Source organism: Anolis carolinensis, unplaced genomic scaffold (genome assembly GCF_035594765.1).
Source record: "Anolis carolinensis isolate JA03-04 unplaced genomic scaffold, rAnoCar3.1.pri scaffold_11, whole genome shotgun sequence".
Taxonomy (NCBI): Eukaryota; Metazoa; Chordata; class Lepidosauria; order Squamata; family Dactyloidae; genus Anolis; species Anolis carolinensis.
Window position 1 is genome coordinate 21,325,936 of NW_026943822.1, and position 23,352 is coordinate 21,349,287.

General features: G+C 43.8%; 1 protein-coding gene across 2 annotated transcripts in view; it reads right to left on the reverse strand.

Moving 5' to 3' along the window:
• The window catches only part of ccdc33 (coiled-coil domain containing 33), a 137,648-nt gene that overhangs the window by 73,421 nt on the left and 40,875 nt on the right, over window positions 1-23,352 (reverse strand). For both annotated transcript variants that reach the window (XM_062963042.1, XM_062963041.1), the window contains exons 4-5: window positions 8,615-8,748; window positions 3,526-3,635 (exon numbers count right to left, since the gene is read on the reverse strand). In XM_062963042.1, coding sequence (XP_062819112.1) covers window positions 3,526-3,635; window positions 8,615-8,748 — 244 coding nt within the window. The remainder of the gene's footprint in view (window positions 1-3,525; window positions 3,636-8,614; window positions 8,749-23,352) is intronic.

The window sequence follows — 23,352 nt, forward strand, 5'->3', positions numbered from 1 at the left end:
ACTGACGCAACCTGTAGATCTCCTGGCCCTCTGCCTAAGACATTTAGATGTCCATTAGTGGTCCTGGACAAATCGGCCAAGGAAAAGCAAGCGGAGAGCCTCGGTGGGGGTCACCAGCATCTGCAAATGGACTTCTGAGCAACCAAGAGGCAGCTAATCATTACGGCCTCATCGATACAAGCACTCTCCTTGGAAATGGAAATGCGCTCAATGTGCAAATGAATGGCAGAGAATGAGGAATAAAGGTCAGAAGAGAGCCTTGGATGCAAGAGGCGGAAACTCGTTTTGACATCTGGAAACAGCATGGTGTTTCCCATCATGGCCATTATACAAGCTCCATAGGGGTAAAGTGTTGTCGAAAGCTTTCAGGTCCAGAATCATTGGCTTGCTGTGAGTTTTCCGGGCTGTATGGCCATGTTCCAAAAGCATTCTCTCCTGAAGTTTCACCCACATCTACGGCAGGCATCCTCAGAGGTTGTGAGATGTGTTGGAAACTAGGCAAGTGGGAGAAAGAACTCCCGCTTGACTATTATTATTATTATTATTATTATTATTATTATTATTATTATTATTATTATTATTGTATGACACAGCAAACAAGATAGATATGCTGGATTTCAAATTATTATTATTATTATTATTCGTATTATTTCGTAGTATTATTATTATTATTATTATTATTATTATTATTATTATTATTATTATTAAATGATTAATATGATGATGATGTGTGAATGTGATTGTTTCCATACTGGCATATTTCCATTTGGTTTGCTGTGAGTTTTCCAGGCTGTCTGGCCATGTTCCAGAAGCATTTTCTCCTGTTGCTTCACCCACATCTATGGCAGGGGTCCTCAGAGGTTGTGAGATGTGTTGGAAACTAGGCAAGTGGGACAAAGAACTCCCACATTATTATTATTATTATTATTATTATTATTATTATTATTATTATTATTGTGACACAGCAAACAAGATAGATATGCTCCCACTTGACTATTATTATTATTATTATTATTATTATTATTATTATTATTATTGTATGACACAGCAAACAAGATAGATATGCTGGATTTCATATTATTATTATTATTATTCGGATTATTTCGGATTATTATTATTATTATTATTATTATTATTATTATTATTAAATGATTAATATGATGATGATGTGTGAATGTGATTGTTTCCATACTGGCATATTTCCATTTGGTTTGCTGTGAGTTTTCCAGGTTGTCTGACCATGTTCCAGAAGCATTCTCTCCTGATGCTTCACTCACATCTATGGCAGGCATCCTGAGAGGTTGTGAGATGTGTTGGAAACTAGGCAAGCGGGAGAAAGAACTCCAACTTGATGATGATGATGATGATGATGATGATGATGATGATGATGATGATGATGATGATGATTATATTGTATGACACAGCAAATAAGATAGATATGCTGGATTTCGTATCACAAAATCACAAGTCAAACACTTCCCAACTGTCTAGGACTGTGTGATGTATTTATTATTATTATTATTATTATTATTATTATTATTATTATTATTATTATTATTATTATTATTATTATTATTATTATATTATTATTATTATTATTATTATATTATTATTATTATTATTAATATGATGATGATGATGATGATAATGATGATGATGTGTGAATGTGATTGTTTCCATACTGGCATATTTCCATTCGTTTTGCTGTGAGTTTTCTAGGCTGTCTGGCCATGTTCCAGAAGCATTCTCTCCTGACGTTTCGCCCACGTCTATGGCAGGCATCCTCAGAGGTTGTGCGTTCTGTCGGAAACTAGGCAAGTGGGGTTTATATTTCTGTGTAATAATGTCCAAGGTGTGAGCAAGAACTCTTGTCTGCTTGAGGCAAGTGTTAATTCTGCAATTGGCCACCTTGATTAGCATTGAACAGCCTTGCAGCTTCACAGCCTGGCTGCTTCCTGCCTGGGGCAATCCTTTGTTGGGTGGTGATTAGCTGGCCCTGATTGTTTCCTGTCTGGAATTCTCCTGTTTTCTGAGCGTTGTTCTCTATTTACTGTCCTGGTTTTAGATTTATTTATTTTTTTAATCCTGGGTGCTTGAGGCAAGTGTGAATGTTGCCATTGGCCAGCTTGATTAGCATTGAATGGCCTTGCAGCTTCACAGCCTGGCTGCTTCCTTCCTGGGGGAATGCTTTGTTGGGAGGTGTTAGGTGACCCTGATTGTTTCCTGCCTGGAATTCTCCTGTTTTCTGAGCGTTGTTCTTTATTTACTCTCCTAGTTTTAGAATTTTTTAATACTGGTAGCCAATTGCAACATTCACCCTTGCCTCCAACAGACACATTTCCCAAAACTTGTGTTATTTTCAGTGCCAGAGTTAAACAAGAATGGCCATTCTCTCTATTGTGAAAAAAGAGACCCCGGGAGCTCAGACATCCGAGTGAGCGAAGCCTTTGAAAATCTCAAACCTTTTTCCCATCAAGGATTATCTCCGTTACATAAACATTTCCTTCGCCTGACCTCAGTGAACTTCCACTAAAGACTCCTTTGTGTAAGGCAGTGTTATTCCTAAGCCTGGAATTAAGAGGAGAAGGAGAAATGTTTGGAGAAAGTGCTTCTCTCCTGAGGAAGGCCATCTCTGAATGCAAATGTATACACATGCGGGGTGAGCTCACATCTGTCAGCTCCAGCTTCCCATGCAAATGTGTATACATGCGGGGTGAGCTCCCATCTGTCAGCTCCCGCTTCCCATGCAAATGTATACATGCGGGGTGAGCTCCCATGTGTCAGCTCCAGCTTTCCATGCAAATGTATACATGCGGGGTGAGCTCTCATATGTCAGCTCCAGCTTACCATGCAAATATGTATACATGCGGGGTGAGCTCTCATATGTCAGCTCCAGCTTACCATGCAAATATGTATACATGCGGGGTGAGCTCCCATGTGTCAGCTCCAGCTTTCCATGCAAATGTATACATGCGGGGTGAGCTCCCATGTGTCAGCTCCAGCTTTCCATGCAAATGTATACATGCGGGGTGAGCTCTCATATGTCAGCTCCAGCTTACCATGCAAATATGTATACATGCGGGGTGAGCTCTCATATGTCAGCTCCAGCTTACCATGCAAATATGTATACATGCGGGGTGAGCTCCCATGTGTCAGCTCCAGCTTTCCATGCAAATATATACATGCGGGGTGAGCTCTCATATGTCAGCTCCAGCTTACCATGCAAATATGTATACATGCGGGGTGAGCTCCCATCTGTCAGCTCCAGCTTCCCATGCAAATGTATACATGCAGGGTGAGCTCCCATCTGTCAGCTCCAGCTTCCCATGCAAATAATGTATACATGCCGGGTGAGCTCCCATCTGTCAGCTCCAGCTTCCCATGCAAATATGTATACATGCCGGGTGAGCTCCCATCTGTCAGCTCCAGCTTCCCATGCAAATATGTATACATGCCGGGTGAGCTCCCATCTGTCAGCTCCAGCTGGGTAATGTAGTAATGGGTTGATTCAATCATAAAGCTTACCAGCCCCAAAGCGCAATGATAATGGTGAAAGGGCCGCAGATACTTCACAGGGATGTTGTATTTTGCCAAGACCTCCTTGGTGTCTTTGTCCGCTATGCTCAGGGAAACGTCTGAAAAGAAAGACAACAAAAAGCGAGGATTATAACTATCAATAATTATAATAGTTGTGATCTTCCTCTGAGAGCTTGGCCCTATGTTAGCCGCCCCGAGTCCCTTTGGGGAGATGGAGGCGGGATAGAAAAATAAAGTATTATTGACACAACAACCTAGTATGACACAACGAACAAGATAGATATGCTGAATTTCCTAGCATCATCATCATCATTATTTCATATTATTATTATTTCTTATTATTATTTCATATTATTATTATTGACACAACGACATAGTCTGACACAGCAAACATATTATTATTATATTGTATTATTATTATTATTATATTATGACACAGCAAACAAGATAGATATGCTGGATTTTGTATTATTATTATTTCGTATTATTATTTCGCATTATTATTATTTTGAATTATTATTATTATTATTATTATTATTATTATTATTATTATTATTATTATTATTATAGTGTGACTTGCCCAAGCAATCCCTGATGGATAATTTATGAAGAAGCCTTTGTTCATGTTCTCATTATGGATTCCATGTCATTGTTTTCAAATAGGGTTGTTGTGTGTTTTCCGGGCTGTATGGCCATGTTCCAGAAGCATTCTGTCCTGATGTTTCGCCCACATCTATGGCAGGCATCCTCAGAGGTTGTTGTGTGTTTTCCGGGCTGTAGGGCCATGTTCCAGAAGCATTCTCTCCTGACGTTTCGCCCACATCTATGGCAGGCATCCTCAGAGGTTGTGAGGTATATGGGAAAAACTAAGAAAGGGTGGTTTATTTATGTTTTCAAACACTTTCCATGAGTGGGGGAAAAAAATGTGTGGAAAATCACGAATAGCCTTCTTTTCACTTTTCGGAGGTAGTTTATTCTTAGCTTCGCTTGTCAAGAATACCTTCGTGTCGCTTTTTTTTCCATTGGAAAGCCCACACTTGTCACCATCCATGCGATGAGTTGCTGTCCTTGGTGCTGAACTGAAATCCTTCCCCATTTGGTTAAAAGGGGAAGCTGTTATGAATCAGGGCCAGCTAACAGCACCCGATAAAGAATTCTCCCAGGCAGGAAGCAGCCAGGCCTTGAAGCTGGAAGGCTATTCAATGCTAATCAAGCTGGCCATTCTCCATGTGGCCAGGGGAGGAGGAGAAAGGCCTCCACAGCAACAGCTCCTCAGGCTCCTGAAAGACAGCTTTTCTTCTGCCAACAACCTGCACAAGACACCATTTCTTCTTCCTTCCTTCCCTCTTTCCTTCCTTTCTTCTTCCCTTCTTCTTCCCTCCTTTCTTTCTTTCTTTCTTTCTTTCTTTCTTTCTTTCTTTCTTTCTTTCTTTCTTTCTTTCTTTTCTTTCTTTCTTTCTCTCTTTCTTTTCTTTCTTTCTTTCTCTCTTTCTTTCTTCTCCTTCCCTCTGCATTCTCCTTCCCACCTCTCCTTTCTTCCTTCTCCATCTTCTTTCTTCCTTCCTTCTTTCACCTCCTTCCCTCTCCACGTATTTCCCACTTATTTCCTTCTTTCTTTCTTTCTTTCTTTCTTTCTTTCTTTCTTTCTTTCTTTCTTTCTTTCTTTCTTTTCCTCTACCTCAACCTCCCTTCTTCATAACCTTCTCTCCTTCCTTCCTTCCTTCCCGCCCTCCCGCCTTTCTTTCTTTCTTTCTTTCTTTCTTTCTTTCTTTCTTTCTTTCTTTCTTTCTTTCTCTCTCTCTCTCTCTCTCTCTCTCTCTCTCTCTCTCTTCTGTCTGTCTTTCTTTCTTTTCTTTCTTTTCTTTTTTTTCTTCCTTCCTTCCTTCCTTCCTTCCTCCCTCCACCCCTCTCCATTCTCCTTCCCTCTTTTTCTTCCTCCCTCCCTTCTTCTCTCTCTTCTCCTTCTTCTTCCCTCCTTTTTTTTGCTCCGCAATTTCAGCCACACTCCAGGATATCACAGCAATGTTGGCAGCCCACCAGGAATATTACACTTCTGTCGGCAGAAGAAATGAATGTAATCTCACCTTCCCTTTGGCCTTGGCCTCATGACAAGGCCCTTCTCTCTTTGCCAGACAGAATTTTAACTCTTCTTTTGCCACATCCTTCCTGGAAGCTAATGCTTTGCTGAAATAGAGAAACCTTTGGGGACACTCTTCTTCTATATATATAAAAGAGTGATGGCATCGGGGCAGCGGACAATTTTTTAGTGTTTTTAATTATTTTTTATTGGGTTGCTAGGAGACCAAGTTGGAGGAGCTTAGCTTTCTAACTGGCAGCAATTGGATAAAAACAATTATTCCTCTCCCTGTAATTAGGACTTTATTTTTCTTTTCTTTTTGTTGTATCAACCTAGAGCCGTGGATGATGGGTTGTGTTGTCAAATTTCGAGGTTGGGGGGCCTGTAGTTTTGTTGTTTTGTCTGGTGCCGTGATTCCATCACTCTTTTATATATATAGACTAGCTTTGCCCGGCCACGCGTTGCTGTGGCTTATGCTTTCAGAGTGTCGCTCTTTATTTACTGTCCTGATTTTAGAGATTATATTGTTCTGTATTATTATATCACAGTAATAATTACACATTACATTTATAATCTTATATTATCTGCTTAGAACTGGATTATATGAGGCCCCTTCTTCACAGCTGTATAAAATGCACACTGAAGTGGATTATATGGCAGTGTGGACTCAAGATAATCCAGTTCAAAGCAAATACTGTGGATTATCCTGCCTTGGCAATCTGGGTAATATAGCTTTGTGGAAGGTCCTTGAGTCTACACTGCCATATAATCCAGTTCAAATCTGATAATCTGTATTTTATAGGCAGTGTGAAAGAGGCCTAAGTGAGGCCTAACTCTGCCTGTCCCCTGGGCTGAGTGGGTTGCTAGGAGACAATTAGCCTTCTAACTGGCAGCAATTGGATAAAAACAATTATTCCTCTCCCTCTAATTATGACTTTATTTTTCTTTTCTTTTTGTTGTATGAACGTAGAGGCATGGATGACAGGTTGTGCTGCCAAGTTTCGTGTTTCTGGGATGTGTAGTTTTGTTGTTTTGTCTTAGGCCGAAATTTCATTACCCTTTTATATATATAGACTAGCTGTGCCCAGCCACGCGTTGCTGTGGTGTTGTCTGGTGGTGTTGGTGAGAACTTGTTGAGGCTGGATGGCCATCTGTCAGGAGTGCTTGGATTGTGTCATCCTGCATGGTAGAAGGAAGTTGATCTGGATGATCACTCCAAACCTTAGGATTGTATGATGATGTTGTTATTATTAGTATTAGTATTAGTATTGAGAGCCTGGGTGGCCATCTGTCGGGAGTGCTTGGATTGTGTCCTGCATGGCAGAATTGGGTTGGACTGTATGGCCTTTAGGGGTGTCTCTTAACTGTCTGATGCTATGATTTGATGGCCGTTTTCTGGAGTAGCTGGAGCTTTTTGTTGTATGAACGTAGAGGCATGGATGAGGGGTTGTGCTGCCAAGTTTCGTGTTTCTGGGATGTGTAGTTTTGTTGTTTTGTCTGGTGCCGTGATTCCATCACTCTTTTATATATATAGATTGGTCAGATCTCACCTGGAATAACATAGTATCGAGTTCTGTTCTATGATTTGGGCACTTTGAAGGACTACAGATTTATTCCACTGTCTACAGATAAAAACCCAGCCTGCGAAACAAAGGGAATGAATGCACCCAGGACCGTGGCTGGCGTAAATGAAGGCCTCGTCCCAAATTAGATTTGCACCCATTAAAGGCCCCGACCCTGAAAGAATACAGACCCCGTCTTTCTCAATCATCCCTGGCCGAGGCAGGTAGAGGACTCCATCAAGCGCTGCTTTATTTCACTTAAGCAACGGCTGTAATGGAATTAGCGGGAATGGGATGAAGCCGGACGACTGGTTTCGGAGCCCGGCGTCCTTTCGCCGGAGCCTGACGTTAATCAAATTACAAAGGCTAATGCCATTAGCGCTATTACGATGATCCGCATAACATTGCTCAGCTTGGAACAATAAAGATCAACTTGGCCGGGCAAATGGCTCCTGCCTGCGGGGAATTATATCAGCCATCATTTCCCTTCCAGGTTGGAAACAGAAATGGAAGGAAAGGTTTAAAAGGTAGAAAAAGGTGGGAGGGAAAAGAAAATTAATTTATCTACAATTTGAATAAAATACAAAGGGTTAATGTCGTTTGGCACCACTTCAATTACCCAATAGCCCAATGCTATGGAATAGGAGCCGTGGTGTTGCAATGGTTTAAACCCTTGTGCCAGCTGAACTGCTGACCTTAAGATTAGCGGTTCGAATCCGCGAGATGGGGTGAGCTCTTGTCTGTCAGCTCTAGCTTCCCATGCGGGGACATGAGAGAAGCCTGGTAGCATATCCGGGAGTCCCCTGGGCAACATCTCTGTAGACAGACGATTCTCTCACACCAGAAGTGACTTGCAGTATGTTTGCTTCTGACACTATTAAGAAATGCTATGGAATCATGGGAGTTGTAGTTTTGCAAGGTCTTTAGCCTTCTTGGCCAAAGAGTGCTGGTGCCTCAGCAAACTGCAAATCCCAGGATTCTTTAGGATTGAGTCATGTCATGATGCAGTTCTGACACAATTAAAAATGCTATGGAATCATGGGAGTTGTAGTTTTGCAAGGTCTTTAGAGTGTTGGTGCCTCATCAAACTGCAAATCCCAGGATTTTTAGTATTGAGTCATGTCATGATGCAGTTCTGACACAATTAAAAATGCTATGGAATCATGGGAGTTGTAGTTTTGCAAGGTCTTTAGCCTTCTTGGCCAAAGAGTGCTGGTGCCTCATCAAACTGAAAATCCCAGGATTCTTTAGTATTGAGTCATGTCATGATGCAGTTGGTGTCAAAACTGCATCAATTCAGCAATGTAGACACACCTATAAAATTGCACTGGAGGACTTTGAGATTGTTTAGAGTAAAAAGTCAAAAGTGCAAATGTAGAGGGACACAAGGCATCTAAATCATAATTCTGGGACTTATAGTTTGGTAATGTTTCCACACCTTCTTCTCCTGCTTTGGCGGAATCGATCTCCACTGTCACCTTCTCCTCCCACGTCGGAGAGTGCGAGGGCTCCGTGGCTGCGTGTGTCGTGCCTTGGGCTGGCAGCTTGTTCTCTTCATCGGAGCTGGTTTTGCTAGAAAAGGAGACACAAAGGAAACGTGAGTCCTGCAGACAACTTGAGTCCAGGCTATCTTAAGGCTCGTATTGTCCTGTATGACCTAGCAGGGCTTTGGGTGCATCTACACTGCAGAATGAATACGGTTTGATACCATTTGAGCCTTGGAGACTCAGTTCTCAGGTCTGGCTTTGCCTGTTTGTTCTCTTCATCTGAGCTAGAAACGGAGACACAAAGGAAACATGAGTCCTGCAGACAACTTGAGTCCAGGCTATCTGAAGGCTCATATTGTCTCGTATGGCCCAGCAAGGCTTTAGGTGCATCTACACTGCAGAATGAATATGGTTTGATACCATTCGAGCCTTGGAGACTCAATTCTCAGGTCTGGCTATGCCTGTTCTCTTCATCGGAGCTAGTTTTGCTAGAAACAGAAACACAAAGGAAGCATAAGTCCTGCAGACAACTTGAGTCCAGGCTATCTTAAGGCTCGTATTGTCCCGTGTGACCCAGCAGGGCTTTGGGTGCATCTACACTGCAGAATGAATACGGTTTGATACCATTTTAACCTTGGAGACTCAGGTCTCAGGTCTGGCTTTGCCTGTTTGTTCTCTTCATCTGAGCTAGAAACGGAGACACAAAGGAAACATGAGTCCTGCAGACAACTTGAGTCCAGGCTATCTGAAGACTCGTATTGTCCCGTGTGACCCAGCAGGGCTTTGGGTGCATCTACACTGCAGAATGAATATGGTTTGATACCATTTGAGCCTTGGAGACTCAGTTCTCAGGTCTGGCTTTGCCTGTTTGTTCTCTTCATCGGAGCTAGTTTTGCTAGAAATGGAGACACAAAGGAAACATGAGTCCTACAGACAACTTGAGTCCAAGCTACCTGAAGGCTTGTATTGTCCCGTATGGCCCAGCAGGAGACTCAGGTGTTTTGGACTTCAACTCTCACAATTCCTAACAGCCTACCGGCCAAAGTTTGCCCATGCCTGTTGCTATGAGCCAATCGTCCATATATGGAAGGATGTCGTTGAAGTCCAAAACACCTGGAGGGCCCAAGTTTGCCCATGCCTGGATTACACTATATAACACAATTTGTAAAATTTTATGTTAGGAAATGACATTTACAACCCAGGAATGAAAATCGTGTTACATAGCGTTATAAATCCCTGGATCTCATGAGGCAACAAGGTGAGAAGGAGGTGGAAAAAATGGGGGAATAAAGCTGACTTTTCAAAGATGCTTTTTATTCATGGTTTCATTAAGATGGCTTATGGGTCTCGGGTTGGGGGGAAAAAAGGAACTCTGTGTACACCATTCCAAAGAACCTTGGATTTAGCCGGGCAATGTTTGCGATTTAGTGGGATTATGTCGTTGTTGAGTAATGGATTGCGTAAGGTGCAAGATGAAGCCCAGCATGGTACCTTGCTTTGGGTTTTGGCCAAGAGGTGAGAGAACATTTGCTTCTAAATTGAGCTCTAGATGACGCAACAGAGACTGCCGTACTTTGGACACATCATGAGAAAAAGATGCCTCACTAGAAAAGACAGTAAAGTTTAATAAGATCGACGGCAGTAGGAAAATGAGAAGGCTGCGTTCCAGGTGGATAGACTCCATTATGGAAGTCTTGAGACTGAAAGATCTGAGCAAACTCATTGCACCACCACGGCTCCTATCAAGTACCCTGAAGGGGACTCAGGCCAGATCACAATGTACATGGCAAACATTTGATGCTATTAGACATACAACATACAGACCCAAAGGCAATTTAACATTTTCCAGCTTCCGGCTTCATGAGGGTATGCTCGAATCTGGCCACAGGGTGAACTGCCACTTCATCGTCCATTTGTGACACCAAGTCCTTGATGGAGTACTTCCTCATTCCTTTTCACACACTGCTGGACATTTTTATAGTGTCGTAAATTAGTTAAATTAGCCTCCCCACATAAAGCAGTACCTAAATTTCCTACTCGACAGATGCAACTGTCTTTTGAGTTGCTTAGGTCAACAACGAGCTAGGCTATTAATGGTCGGGAGCTCGATCCTATCCGGGCTGGCTTCGAACTCATGATCTCTCGGTCAGTAGTGATTTATTGCAGCTGGCCACTAAAAGCCCGGCTCGTATATTGTAGTGTGGACTCAGATAACCCAGTTCAAAGCAGATACTGGGGGATTTTCTGCCTCGATACTGTGTTATATGGCTGTATGGAAGCGCCCTGGACAGAAAGCAGTGCTGAAGCTTGGTAGATCGGTTGGTCGAAGTTATTGTTTGTAGTCTCGGTTTCAAGGCTCATCCCTAGAATTGATATTCCAGTCCTACCCAACCCAATGGGAAATTCGTAGCTCAACTGGGAAACATCTATATTTTACCTGCTTTCCCCTTGCCCGGTGACAACCGCCTTTCAAATTTGGATCTCTTCAATCGATCCAGATAATCAATTCCATCATTTACACTTCATTCTCCAAACTACGTCCCCAGAGACGGGCCTCATTATGCGTGTTGCTATCCGGTTCTATGAATACCTATTATCACGTACCCAAAGGCAAATTCCCCAAAGGAAGGATGAAGAGGGCAGGCAGCAGGGATGGAGGAAGGGAGAGAGAGAAAGAACGAGAGAGAAAGAGAGGGAGGGAAGGTGTTAAGGGCCTCCATCGAGGAGCGTTTGCAAATCACACCATTCCGAGGAGCTCAAGTGTTAATTGCCAAGCTGCTAGCATTTACAGAACTATAGCTTTTCCATAATTATCGCATTTATGTTAGTATCTCCCCCCCCTTGCACCCTCCCTTTGCTCAGTCTATAACAATGTCTAAAAATGGGGCAATTACCGCCACCGAAGTAGATCAGAAATTATATCTTTCGTAGGCGCCGCATGGTTTAGAGGAGTGGGACACAAAAAGGGGCCACGGCGGCTGACACCTTCCCACTGCAAGCATCACAATGAGACCAAACGCCCACCGTTGCTCGGGGTGTGTCTCGCCGCAGGCAATTTCCTCGGCTTTGTAGATCCACGCCGCCGGAGTGCCAAACATCAGAAACAACCGAGAAAAATGCTGCTTCGGAAAGCAGCTCCACCACCGCCCCTTCCACCGCCAAACTACTCTTATAGTAAATACATTCTTCTTCAGGAAATTTGCAAATAGTGGTAAGTAAATATTAAATATTACAAGGAGCCCCGGTGGCGAAGTGTGTTAAAGCACTGAGCTGCTGAACTTGCAGACCGAAAGGTCCCAGGTTCAAATCCCGGGAGCAGAATGAGTGCCCACTGTTGCTCCAGCTCCTGCCAACCTAGCAGTTCGAAAACATGCAAATGTGAGTAGATCAATAGGTACCGCTCCGGTGGGAAGGTAACGGCACTCCATGCAGTCATTGCAATGGCCACATGACCTTGGAGGTGTCTACGGACAACGCCGGCTCTTTGGCTTAGAAATGGAGATGAGCCCCAACCCCCAGAGTCGGACACGACTGGACTTAACGTCAGGGGAAACCTTTACCTTTTTTAAAAATATTAAATAAACTGAAGGTAACTATGAACCATTCAGACAGGACAATTCCAATATGGCTAAGAAAATACACCACATTCATGATAGATTTGGAGGCCATCTACATTGTAGAATGAATGCAGCTTGGCACCACTTTGAACACATGGTTCAATGCTGTATAGCAGTGGTTTCCAACCTGTGGTCCATGGACCACCAGTGGTCCCCAAGACTGTGAGGTCTGGTGTGTTGTGTTCCAGAACTTTGTCAGCCTGGATTCGGAAGCCCCGATACAACAACAACAACAACAACAACAACAACAAATAATAGTAATAAAGTAAAGAACTGGTGGGATCACAAACCTGCAAAAGTATTGGAAAATGAGCACGCAAAGATACTGTGGGACTTCCGAATCCAGACTGACAAAGTTCTTTCCACAACTTCCACAAGATCTTTCCACAACTGTGATGTCTGGTGTGTTGTGTTCCAGAACTTTGTCAGTCTGGATTCGGAAGTCCCACAGTATCTCTGCGTGCTCATTTTCCAATACTTTTGCAGGTTTGTGATCCCACCAGTTCTTTGCTGCTGGGAGGTGGTACTTGAGGCATAAGTTCCAATGAATCATTTGGGCCACATAGTTGTGCCTCTGTTTGTAGTCTGTCTGTGCGATTTTCTTACAGCAGCTGAGGATATGATCAATGGTTTTGTCGGTTTCCTTGCACAGTCTGCCTTTTGGGTCATCAGCTGATTTTTCAATCTTGGCCTTAATTGCATTTGTTCTGATGGCTTGCTCCTGGGCTGCAAGGATTATTATTATTATTATTATTATTATTATTATTATTATTATTATTATTAGTTGTTGTTGTTGTAGTTTTATAAGGTATTGAACCTTCCCCGTCAAACAAAGAAATGAACAAGACCAAACAAACCAGGTCCCAGCTGGTAGTCTCAAGGCCACGCTGCTTTCTGCTTTCTTAGCAGAGGTTTTGCTAGCAGATGGCGGAGCAGTCCCTTTCCTAGGAATGGATGAGAGCTCGTCCTTGAGATATTCCCAGCTGATGCTGGGGGGCTATTCGGCTTTTCAAACCCTCTCCAGCCCCCCTGCATCCTCCTTCTCCTCCCAAGGCGCTCTCATCCCTGAGTCTCTTCTCGGAGAGACCAGCCGATGATGAAAATTTAATGACCGTGTGCCTCTTCTCCATCCCCAACCAACCACCACTGTCCCAATCACAGGCTGGTTTAATGGAGACTTTGCTTTGTGTTAATTGGGGGGGGGGGGGACTAGACTACGAATCTTCTCCTTCTCCGTCCTCCCTTTAGGTTTGCTTGCCTTTTCCTCTTAAATGTAGCTGCCGGCGTTTGGGCTCGTAATTGGCCTTCTCTTCGCTCAGCCAGCATCTCTACCTTCTAGGAAAAGAAATGCAAGAATAAATAAGCTCACTCCCTTCCTATCCCCCTCTGATAGTGCCTGCCGGACCACCAAAGCATCAATAATGGATAAAAGCATGCTTTGTGAAGGGAGGGCAAGGATGGCAGCTCGCCAGAAGTATCGCCAAGCTCCCTGCAGCAAGTGCTCCTGAACTTTAAAGCAAACGCACACGTATTGGGCGAGCTGCAGGCCACGGTCAATAGGGCCTGCTCAGAAATTCCATTTCTTCTGCCCCCGAATCAAAGGCGAAGGCACCGAAAGGCACCCAAATGCTCTGAGCGTATTGACTTTCTTTGATCGTCATGTTGGAAGGGTGCGGGGAAACCGAACGGCAAGGCTATAATTTGCAACGCGTGGAACACAATGGCCAATATCGCTTGCTGTGCCCACTTGACTTGGAGAGCAGAAGTGGAACGACGAAAAAGCAGGCCGTTTTCCAACTCCTTTACCTCTGGAAATATGGCGAAAATACAATTCAAAACCACCTAAAAACCAAATCCCTGGATACATAATCTTTCTGCCCATTCTAAACACATTACTCAAATTGTAAACAAATATTGGCACTTACTCCAAGGCATTCCAGGTTGTGACAAATTACCCATCTTTGGCAACAAATGAAGAAAAAATATAAGAAACCTTTCAGTACTCCTACTAATACTTCAGGAGCTCCCGGTAGTGCAGCGTGTTAAAGCACTGAGCTGCTCAATTTGCAGACCGAAAGGTTGCAGGTTCGAATCCCACTCCCCGGCTTGGCTTTCCTTTGGAGAGCAGTTTGATCTGGCCCAGCTTCTGCCAACCTAGCAGTTTGAAAACATGCAAATGTGAGTAGATCAATAAGTACCGCTCTGGCGGGAAGGTAACAGCACTCCGTGCAGTCATGCCAGCCGCATAACCTTGGAGGTGTCTATGGACAACGCCGGCTCTTCGGCTCAGAAATGGAGATGAGCACCAACCCCAGAGTCGGACACGACTGGACTTAACATCAGGGGAAAATCTTTACCTTTACCTAATCAGTCTTCTACTTCTTTTAAAATACCGTATTTATTCATAGCATCACAGAGTTGGATGGAGCCACCAAGACTATCTAGTCTAACCCCATGCTGCTTAGCAGGGAAGCACAACAAAAGCACTCCTGAAAGATGTCAATCCAGTCTCTGTTTAAAAACCTACAGAGATATCCATCCTCCAAGGGTCCATTGACCTCTAAACTTCCATGCCTCAAAGATATGGAATCAAGGGAGTTGTAGTTTTAAAGTAAAGGTAAAAGTTTTCACCTGACATTAAGTCCAGTCGTGTCCGACTGGGGGTTGGGGCTCATCTCTATTTCCAAGCCGAAGAACCGGCATTGTCCGTAGACACCTCCATGGTCATGTGGCCACTGGCATGACTGCATGGAGCGCTGTTCCCTTCCCACCGGAGCAGTACCTATTGATCTACTCACACTCTGGAGGTTGGTGCTCATCTCCATTTCTAAGCCGAAGAGCTGGCATTGTCCGTAGACACCTCCAAGGTCATGTGGCCACTGGCATGACTGCATGGAGCGCTGTTCCCTTCCCACCGGAGCAGTACCTATTGATCTACTCACACTCTGGAGGTTGGTGCTCATCTCCATTTCTAAGCCGAAGAGCTGGCATTGTCCGTAGACACCTCCAAGGTCATGTGGCCACTGGCATGACTGCATGGAGCACTGTTCCCTTCCCATCAGAGCAGTACCTATTGATCTACTCACACTCTGGAAGTTGGTGCTCATCTCCACTTCTAAGCCGAAGAGCCGGCATTGTCCATAGACACCTCCAAGGTCATGGGGCCACTGGCATGACTGAATGGAGTGCCGTTATCTTCCCACCGGAGCAGTACCTATAGATCTACTCACATTTGCATGTTTTCAAACTGCTAGGTTGGCAGAAGCTAGGGCTAACATGGGGCACTCACTCTGCTCCCTGGATTAGAACCTGTGACCTTTCGGTTTGCAAGTTCAGCAGCTCAGTGCTTTAACACTTTAACTTTCCCCATCAAAGAGCGCCAGTGCCAAACTACAAATCCCAAATCTCTGTAGCATTGAGGTAGAGCAGTTAAAGCGGTGACCAAGAAACTACATCCAATGAATATTATCATTTATTGTATTGTTCAATATGTTATGATTTGTTGTTCTTTTTATATTCCGTTATATTGTATTGTTCTGGGCATGGCCCCATGTAAGCCGCCCCGAGTCCCCATTGGGGAGATGGTGGCGGGGTATAAATAAAGTTTATTATTATTATTATTATTATTATTATTATTATTATTATTATTATTATTATTATTATCCCAGGCAATCCTTAAGATTTTTAAAAGGTTAAATAAAATATGAGGATGAGTCAAAAAGTAATGACTCCATCGTCATGATCCATGATCTGTAGCAACTTGTGCTGTTATAGGTTCATCCATAATGTTTTTATGATGATGGAGAAGTTAATTTTTGATTCGCTCTCGTACATAAACCCGCCTGAAGGGCATTGAGCGGCCAAGCTCTCTTCCCTGGGCAGGCACCGTAAGTCCAAACCTCTCTCGGCCTGCTGCCACGGTGACCTACTTTCCTTTTTTTGCCTGTCTCTTTGCGACTGAGCCGCAGAGCATCTCCGCCTGGGCTGCACACGCATGACCGCACAACAGCAACACTTGGCCGGCATCAAACTGCTCTCCGAAGGAAAGCCAAGCCGGGGAGAGGAGCTGCGAAATGGGAAATCAGCATGGATGTTGTTGCCTGCTTCTGGTGACCTTGTCGTCTCGAAAAGAACAGAGAAAGCACCAGCCAAAATCTCAAAATAAAACTCTTATGGCAACATGGGGAAAAAAATACCACTGATCTAATTCTAGCCCTAAAAAGCCTGTAGCAGTGAAGCTGCAAATACTGAAGAACTGAGGATGCATCTAGAATGAGAGCAGTTGGATACAGCATTAATTTCCATGGCTCAATATTATGGAGCCCTGGAATTTGTAGTTTGGTGAGGCACCAGCACTCGTTGTCCAACAAGGCCAAAGATTTCATAACAAAGGCAACTGAGAGAAGAAAAGCCAATAGACGTGAATGGAAACAGTAGAGATATTCAATGTGTTGAAGGATTCCATGGCCAGAATCAGTGGATTGCTGTGAATTTCCTGGGCTGTCTGGCCATGTTCCAGAAGCATTCTCTCCTGACGTTTCACCCACATCTATGGCAGGCATCCTCAGAGGTTGTTGTGTGTTTTCCAGGCTGTCTGGCTATGTTCCGGAAGCATTCTCTCCTGACGTTTCGCCCACATCCATGGCAGGCATCCTCAGAGGTTGTTGTGTGTTTTCCAGGCTGTCTGGCCATGTTCCGGAAGCATTCCCTCCTGACGTTTCGCCCACCTCTATGGCAAGCATCCTCAGAGGTTGTTGTGTGTTTTCCTGGGCTGTATGGCCATGTTCCGGAAGCATTCTCTCCTGACGTTTCGCCCACATCCATGGCAGGCATCCTCAGAGGTTGTTGTGTGTTTTCCAGGCTGTATGGCCATGTTCCGGAAGCATTCTCTCCTGACGTTTCGCCCACATCTATGGCAGGCATCCTCAGAGGTTGTTGTGTGTTTTCCTGGGCTGTATGGCCATGTTCCGGAAGCATTCTCTCCTGACGTTTCGCCCACATCTATGGCAGGCATCCTCAGAGGTCGTTGTGTGTTTTCCAGGCTGTCTGGCCATGTTCCGGAAGCATTCTCTCCTGACATTTCGCCCACCTCTGTGGCAGGCATCCTCAGAGGTTGTTGTGTGTTTTCCTGGCTGTATGGCCATGTTCCGGAAGCATTCTCTCCTGACGTTTCGCCTACCTCTATGGCAGGCATCCTCAGAGGTTGTTGTGTGTTTTCCAGGCTGTATGGCCATGTTCCGGAAGCATTCTCTCCTGACGTTTTGCCCACATCTATGGCAGGCATCCTAGATGTGTGTGAAATGTCAGGAGAGAGTGCTTCTGGAACATGGAAAACTCACAGCAACCCAGTTCTGAAACCCACCACAAATGTTCATATCACAAATGGTAAAAATGGGCAGAGCTTAGGGTTTATTTGTCCTTTATTTGTACTCCAAGGCCCTGAATCTCACAATATGCTACTTCTATATGCAGTTTGACACAGAAACAGGAGCGAGTTGAGCTAGGCAATACTTTGGCAATTGGGGGATACTGGGTGTTGAAGTCCCCAAAAATCATTATGCCAAGGTCTGGAGATAGGGATGCATTTACTGCATAGACTTGATGCGATTGAATCTTGGGAGTTGTAGTTTTACAAGATGTTCAGCCAACCTGTGCTGGTGCCTCAGACAAATTATGAGTCCCAGGATTCCTTACTATTAAGACAAAGCAATTAAAGTAGCATCAAACTGCATTAATTCTACAATATAGATGCACCCAGGATCTCATTTAGATGAGAACTAGCTTTGGCCGGCCACGCATTGCTGTGGCTTATGAGAATCCTTTGTTGGCCAGTTGGAGTAGCAGTGAATAGCCTTGCAGTCTCAAAGTGTGGCCGTTTTCTGGAGTAGCTGGAGTTGTTTGTTGTATGAACGTAGAGGCATGGATGAGGGGTTGTGCTGCCAAGTTTAGTGTTTCTGGGATGTGTAGTTTTGTTGTTTTGTCCTAGGCCGAAATGTCATTACTCTTTTATATATATAGACTAGCTGTGCCCGGCCACGCGTTGCTGTGGCAAAGTATGGTGGTATGGGAAAGAAAGTATCTTATATTATCTGCTTAGAACTGGATTATATGAGGCCCCTTCTACACAGCTGTATAAAATGCACACTGAAGTGGATTATATGGCAGTGTGGAGTCAAGATAATCCAGTGCAAAGCAGATAATATAAGATTATAAATGGGTTATATAGTTGTGTGGAAGGACCTGCCATATAATCCAGTTAAAATCAGATAATCTGTATTTTATAGGCAGTGGGGAAGAGGCCTAAGTGAGGCCTAACCCTGCTTGTCCCCTGGGCTGAGTGGGTTGCTAGGAGACCAAGTGGGCAGAGCTTAGCCTTCTAACTGGTAGCAATTGGATAAAAACAATTATTCATCTCCCTCTAATTAGGACTGTATTTTTCTTTTCTTTTTGTTGTATGAACGTAGAGGCATGGATGAAGGGTTGTGCTGCCAAGTTTAGTGTTTCTGGGATGTGCAGTTTTGTTGTTTTGCCCTAGGCCGAAATTTCATTACCCTTATATATATATAGATGGGCTTTCAGAGACTGTTTTTGATCAAAACCCATTGATTTTCTGGACTTTTTAGCACATACATTAAAAACCACACCAAAGCTGTACATTTCATGGTCATTTCGTTACAGGAAATTAATGCCATCGGAGAGATTTGCATGCAGAGAAATGGCATCGTACGTAACAACATTTCAAACCTCAATTGTTCTATGGTACAGAATACGTACATTTGTGCTTTCCATTTGTCTCCAAAGCTCAATGCCACTCCTTGCTAAGTGTGCAAAAACCCAAAGGATGCCTGGGACAATGGAAGCTTTCATGGCAAAACTATTCGTCGAGCATTACGGAGACCTTGAATTTCCTTTTGTTTGCTTTGCAGAGAAGGAGCCAACCTATCAGAGCAAGGTTCGGAGAAGCAGGTGGCCTCCTGCCTCGCTTATTTTTCTGCATCTCGGCAAGAACAGGATGGGGGACGAGGAGAGAAAACGTAGCTTTGCAATTCCATTTCCACTCCAACACTATTTGTGCAATCGATGTGTTGCATTTGGCCAAGAAAGGATGGGAGCAAACAGCAGGGAAGGAAGGATTCCAGCTGTTTGGTCCTAACAACACCAAAAGAAAGGAACTGTATAATACAATCCCTCCTGCACATATCCAACAAAATATATCTTCTCTAGTATTTTTGTAGGTGTTTGTGGGTGTTTATGGACTCCAGCTTGCAGCCAACCAAGCCAATATGACCGGTGTTGAGGATGATGGACAATGTGGTCAAAGAATCCCTAGTCTTTGTGTCTCAGGACCTACGAGGGTTGAATGAAAAGTCATGCCTCCACCTTCGTTACTTGGGTTTGGAAGCTGTGGCGCAGGCTGGTGAGCAGCCTGCTGCAATAAATCACTCTGACCATGAGGTCATGAGTTCGAGGCCAGCCCGTGGTGGGGTGAGCACTCATCAATTAAAAAATAAAAAAATAGCCCCTGCTCGTTGCTGACCTAGCAACCCAAAAGATAGTTGCATCTCTCAAGTAGGAAATAAGGTACCACTTATAAAGTGGGGAGGCAAATTTAACTAATTTTAAATTTAACTAAAGACACAGGGTCTATTCCTATCCCAATTTGCACTTACAAGAATTTGCAGCACTTTATCAGTCACCTCGTGTTTACAATATTTATATGGTGCACCTTACCCAGTCTACTTTTATAACCTATCCATTTTAATCCATGTTTTTATTAGCTCTTGTCATTTGTTTTTCTTGGCTAATGTTTAAATTTTATAATTGTGCACTTTTTTTATCTATTGTTGTGTTTTATATTGCTATTGTTTTTATTCGGGCTTGGCCCCATGTAAGACGCCCTGAGTCCCCTTTGGGGAGATAGAGGCGGGGTATAAAAATAAAGTTGTTGTTATTATTATTATTATTATTATTATTATTATTATTATTATTATTATTAATTTACGACATTGGAATGAGGACGTGCCATCACAGTGGATGATGAGGCAGCTGCTCCCCCCTGTGGCCAGAATCGAACATCCCCTCAGGAGAAGGTTAAATTGCCTCTGCGTCTGTCTCTGTCTCGGTTCTATGTGTATATGGGCATTGAATGTTTGCCCTATATGTATATAATGTGATCCGCCCTGAGTCCCTTTCGGGGTGAGAAGGGCGGAATATAAATACTGTAAATAAATAAATAAATATTTTAATAAATCAAATAAAGAAATAATCCTTAGAATGTACTCTTTAACGACCACTATTCACTTTCCCACATAATCACCAAACAATTGGATACATTTCTACCAACAATTAAGCAGTCACGGCAGAAGTCGACACTCTGTTTCTGCAACCGGCGTCTCACAGGACCCATCGTGCACAGATCTTCCAATAGCCAAGCAAAGCAATAATGTGACCCACACGTTCTTGTGAAATGACAATTATGCTTGAAATTTCTCTCTGACTGATACGACGATCGTCCTGAATCAATTTGTCAACGTTTTGCTTGTGAAACTCAGTGGTTGCTGTCATGGGACATCCAACTCTTTGTTTGTCATGCAAGTCAGATGTTCCCACTTCAACATCTTTAAACTTAGTTGCCCAACGACACACAGGACTCACATCAACACAATCACCGTAAACAGTTTGCATTCTCTGATGACTCTCCTTTGGGGTGACACCTTCTGCTGTCAAGAATTCAATGACTGCATGTTGCTTAAGTCACATTGACCAACTGTCTGTGCAGAGTTCCATACTTCGCACTTTAACAACACAACCGTTCAATGCTAAGGCTTCCCGCCAAATGGAACTGTCTGCGCAGGGTTCCGTACTTCGCACTTTAACAACACAACCGTTCAATGCTAAGGCTTCCCGCCAAATGGAAGTGTCTGCGCAGGGTTCCATACTTCGCACTTTAACAACACAACCGTTCAATGCTAAGGCTTCCCGCCAAATGGAACTGTCTGTGCAGGGTTCCATACTTCGCACTTTAACAACACAACCGTTCAATGCTAAGGCTTCCCGCCAAATGGAAGTGTCTGCGCAGGGTTCCATACTTCGCACTTTAACAACACAACCGTTCAATGCTAAGGCTTCCCGCCAAATGGAACTGTCTGCGCAGGGTTCCATACTTCGCACTTTAACAACACAACCGTTCAATGCTAAGGCTTCCCGCCAAATGGAACTGTCTGCGCAGGGTTCCATACTTCGCACTTTAACAACACAACCGTTCAATGCTAAGGCTTCCCGCCAAATGGAACTGTCTGCGGAGGGTTCCGTACTTCGCACTTTAACAACACAACCGTTCAATGCTAAGGCTTCCCGCCAAATGGAACTGTCTGCGGAGGGTTCCGTACTTCACACTTTAACAACACAACCGTTCAATGCTAAGGCTTCCCGCCAAATGGAACTGTCTGCGGAGGGTTCCGTACTTCGCACTTTAACAACACAACCGTTCAATGCTAAGGCTTCCCGCCAAATGGAACTGTCTGTGCAGGGTTCCATACTTCACACTTTAACAACACAACCGTTCAATGCTAAGGCTTCCCACCAAATGGAAGTGTCTGCGGAGGGTTCCATACTTCGCACTTTAACAACACAACCGTTCAATGCTAAGGCTTCCCGCCAAATGGAACTGTCTGTGCAGGGTTCCATACTTCACACTTTAACAACACAACCGTTCAATGCTAAGGCTTCCCGCCAAATGGAAGTGTCTGCGGAGGGTTCCATACTTCGCACTTTAAAAACACAACCATTCAATGCTAAGGCTTCCCCATCTGTGCAGGGTTTCATACTTCACACTTTAACAACACAACCGTTCAATGCTAAGGCTTCCCACCAAATGGAACTGTCTGCAGAGGGTTCCATACTTCGCACTTTAACAACACAACCGTTCAATGCTAAGGCTTCCCGCCAAATGGAACTAACTGTAGAGGAGAGTCTCCTGAACAGGCCAGGACCTGCCACAAACCAGTACTGCCATATGTTGAGGAGTTACAAAGGTGGAGGCATTGCTTTTCATTCAACCCTCGTAGAATAGTCTCTACTTGGTCATCTAAGACTTCACCTTGACTAATACAGTTTGTGTTTGCCATAGAATTCCTCCCAGAGCCTCCTTTGTCTTCTTCTCATGACCATTTCAGTAGAAGGTCATCTCCATGTTTTCTCTCCAAATTCCCCATCGGAAAAGACAATATGGCAAGCTCCAGCCGGAAACTCGTTCTTCATCTCCGTGAGCTGCGAACAGATGCACGGAGCCAACGTTTACTACCGCCAAATGTTGCCGGGTGTGCGCGAATTGGCGATGAATAAAAATTAAGAGGCGCAGGAATTAAAAGGGACATAATGTAATTGAAAACCAGGAGCCCGTGGGGGGCAATTGCTCAGGGCGCCTTGTTATGGTTTCAGCTCTTCAGCATTTACGACTTGAAGGAAGAGAGAGAATTTTGTCAGACCAAACAATCATGCAATTGAAAACTACTTTTTGTTGAACCAATCCTCGCATCTCCATCACTTCTGCTCAGGTGGGAAAATGTATCAGGGTGGCTTTGAAATCTCTGTCATATAAATTGGCCTCGTAGCATTTCAATCCAAGACGGAAGTAACAATAGAAACCGATATGAAAATGGGGACGATTTCAGTGCTGCAAAAACTGGGTTTTTATCATCAGAAAACACTAAATGTTGCCCATTTAATGGAAATTAGTCTTTGAGTGACAACCCATCCCTCCCACTTGTCATTTTCAACTTCACTAAAAACGCAGCTTTGAAGACTGGGAGGCTGGTTGTGTGTTTGTGTGTCCAGCAAGTGTGGCTGCTGCAAGGCAATGGCACTTTTATGTAGTGGTTAGTTTTAACTGGAACATAATTATTATTATCATTATTATTATTGTTGTTGTTGTTATTATTATTATTATTGACACAACAACATAGTCTGACACAGCAAACAAGATAGATTTGCTGGATTTTGTTTCACAAAATCACAAGTCGAACACTTCCCAAGCGTTTAGGACTGTGTGACTGTGTTGTTGTTGTTGTTGT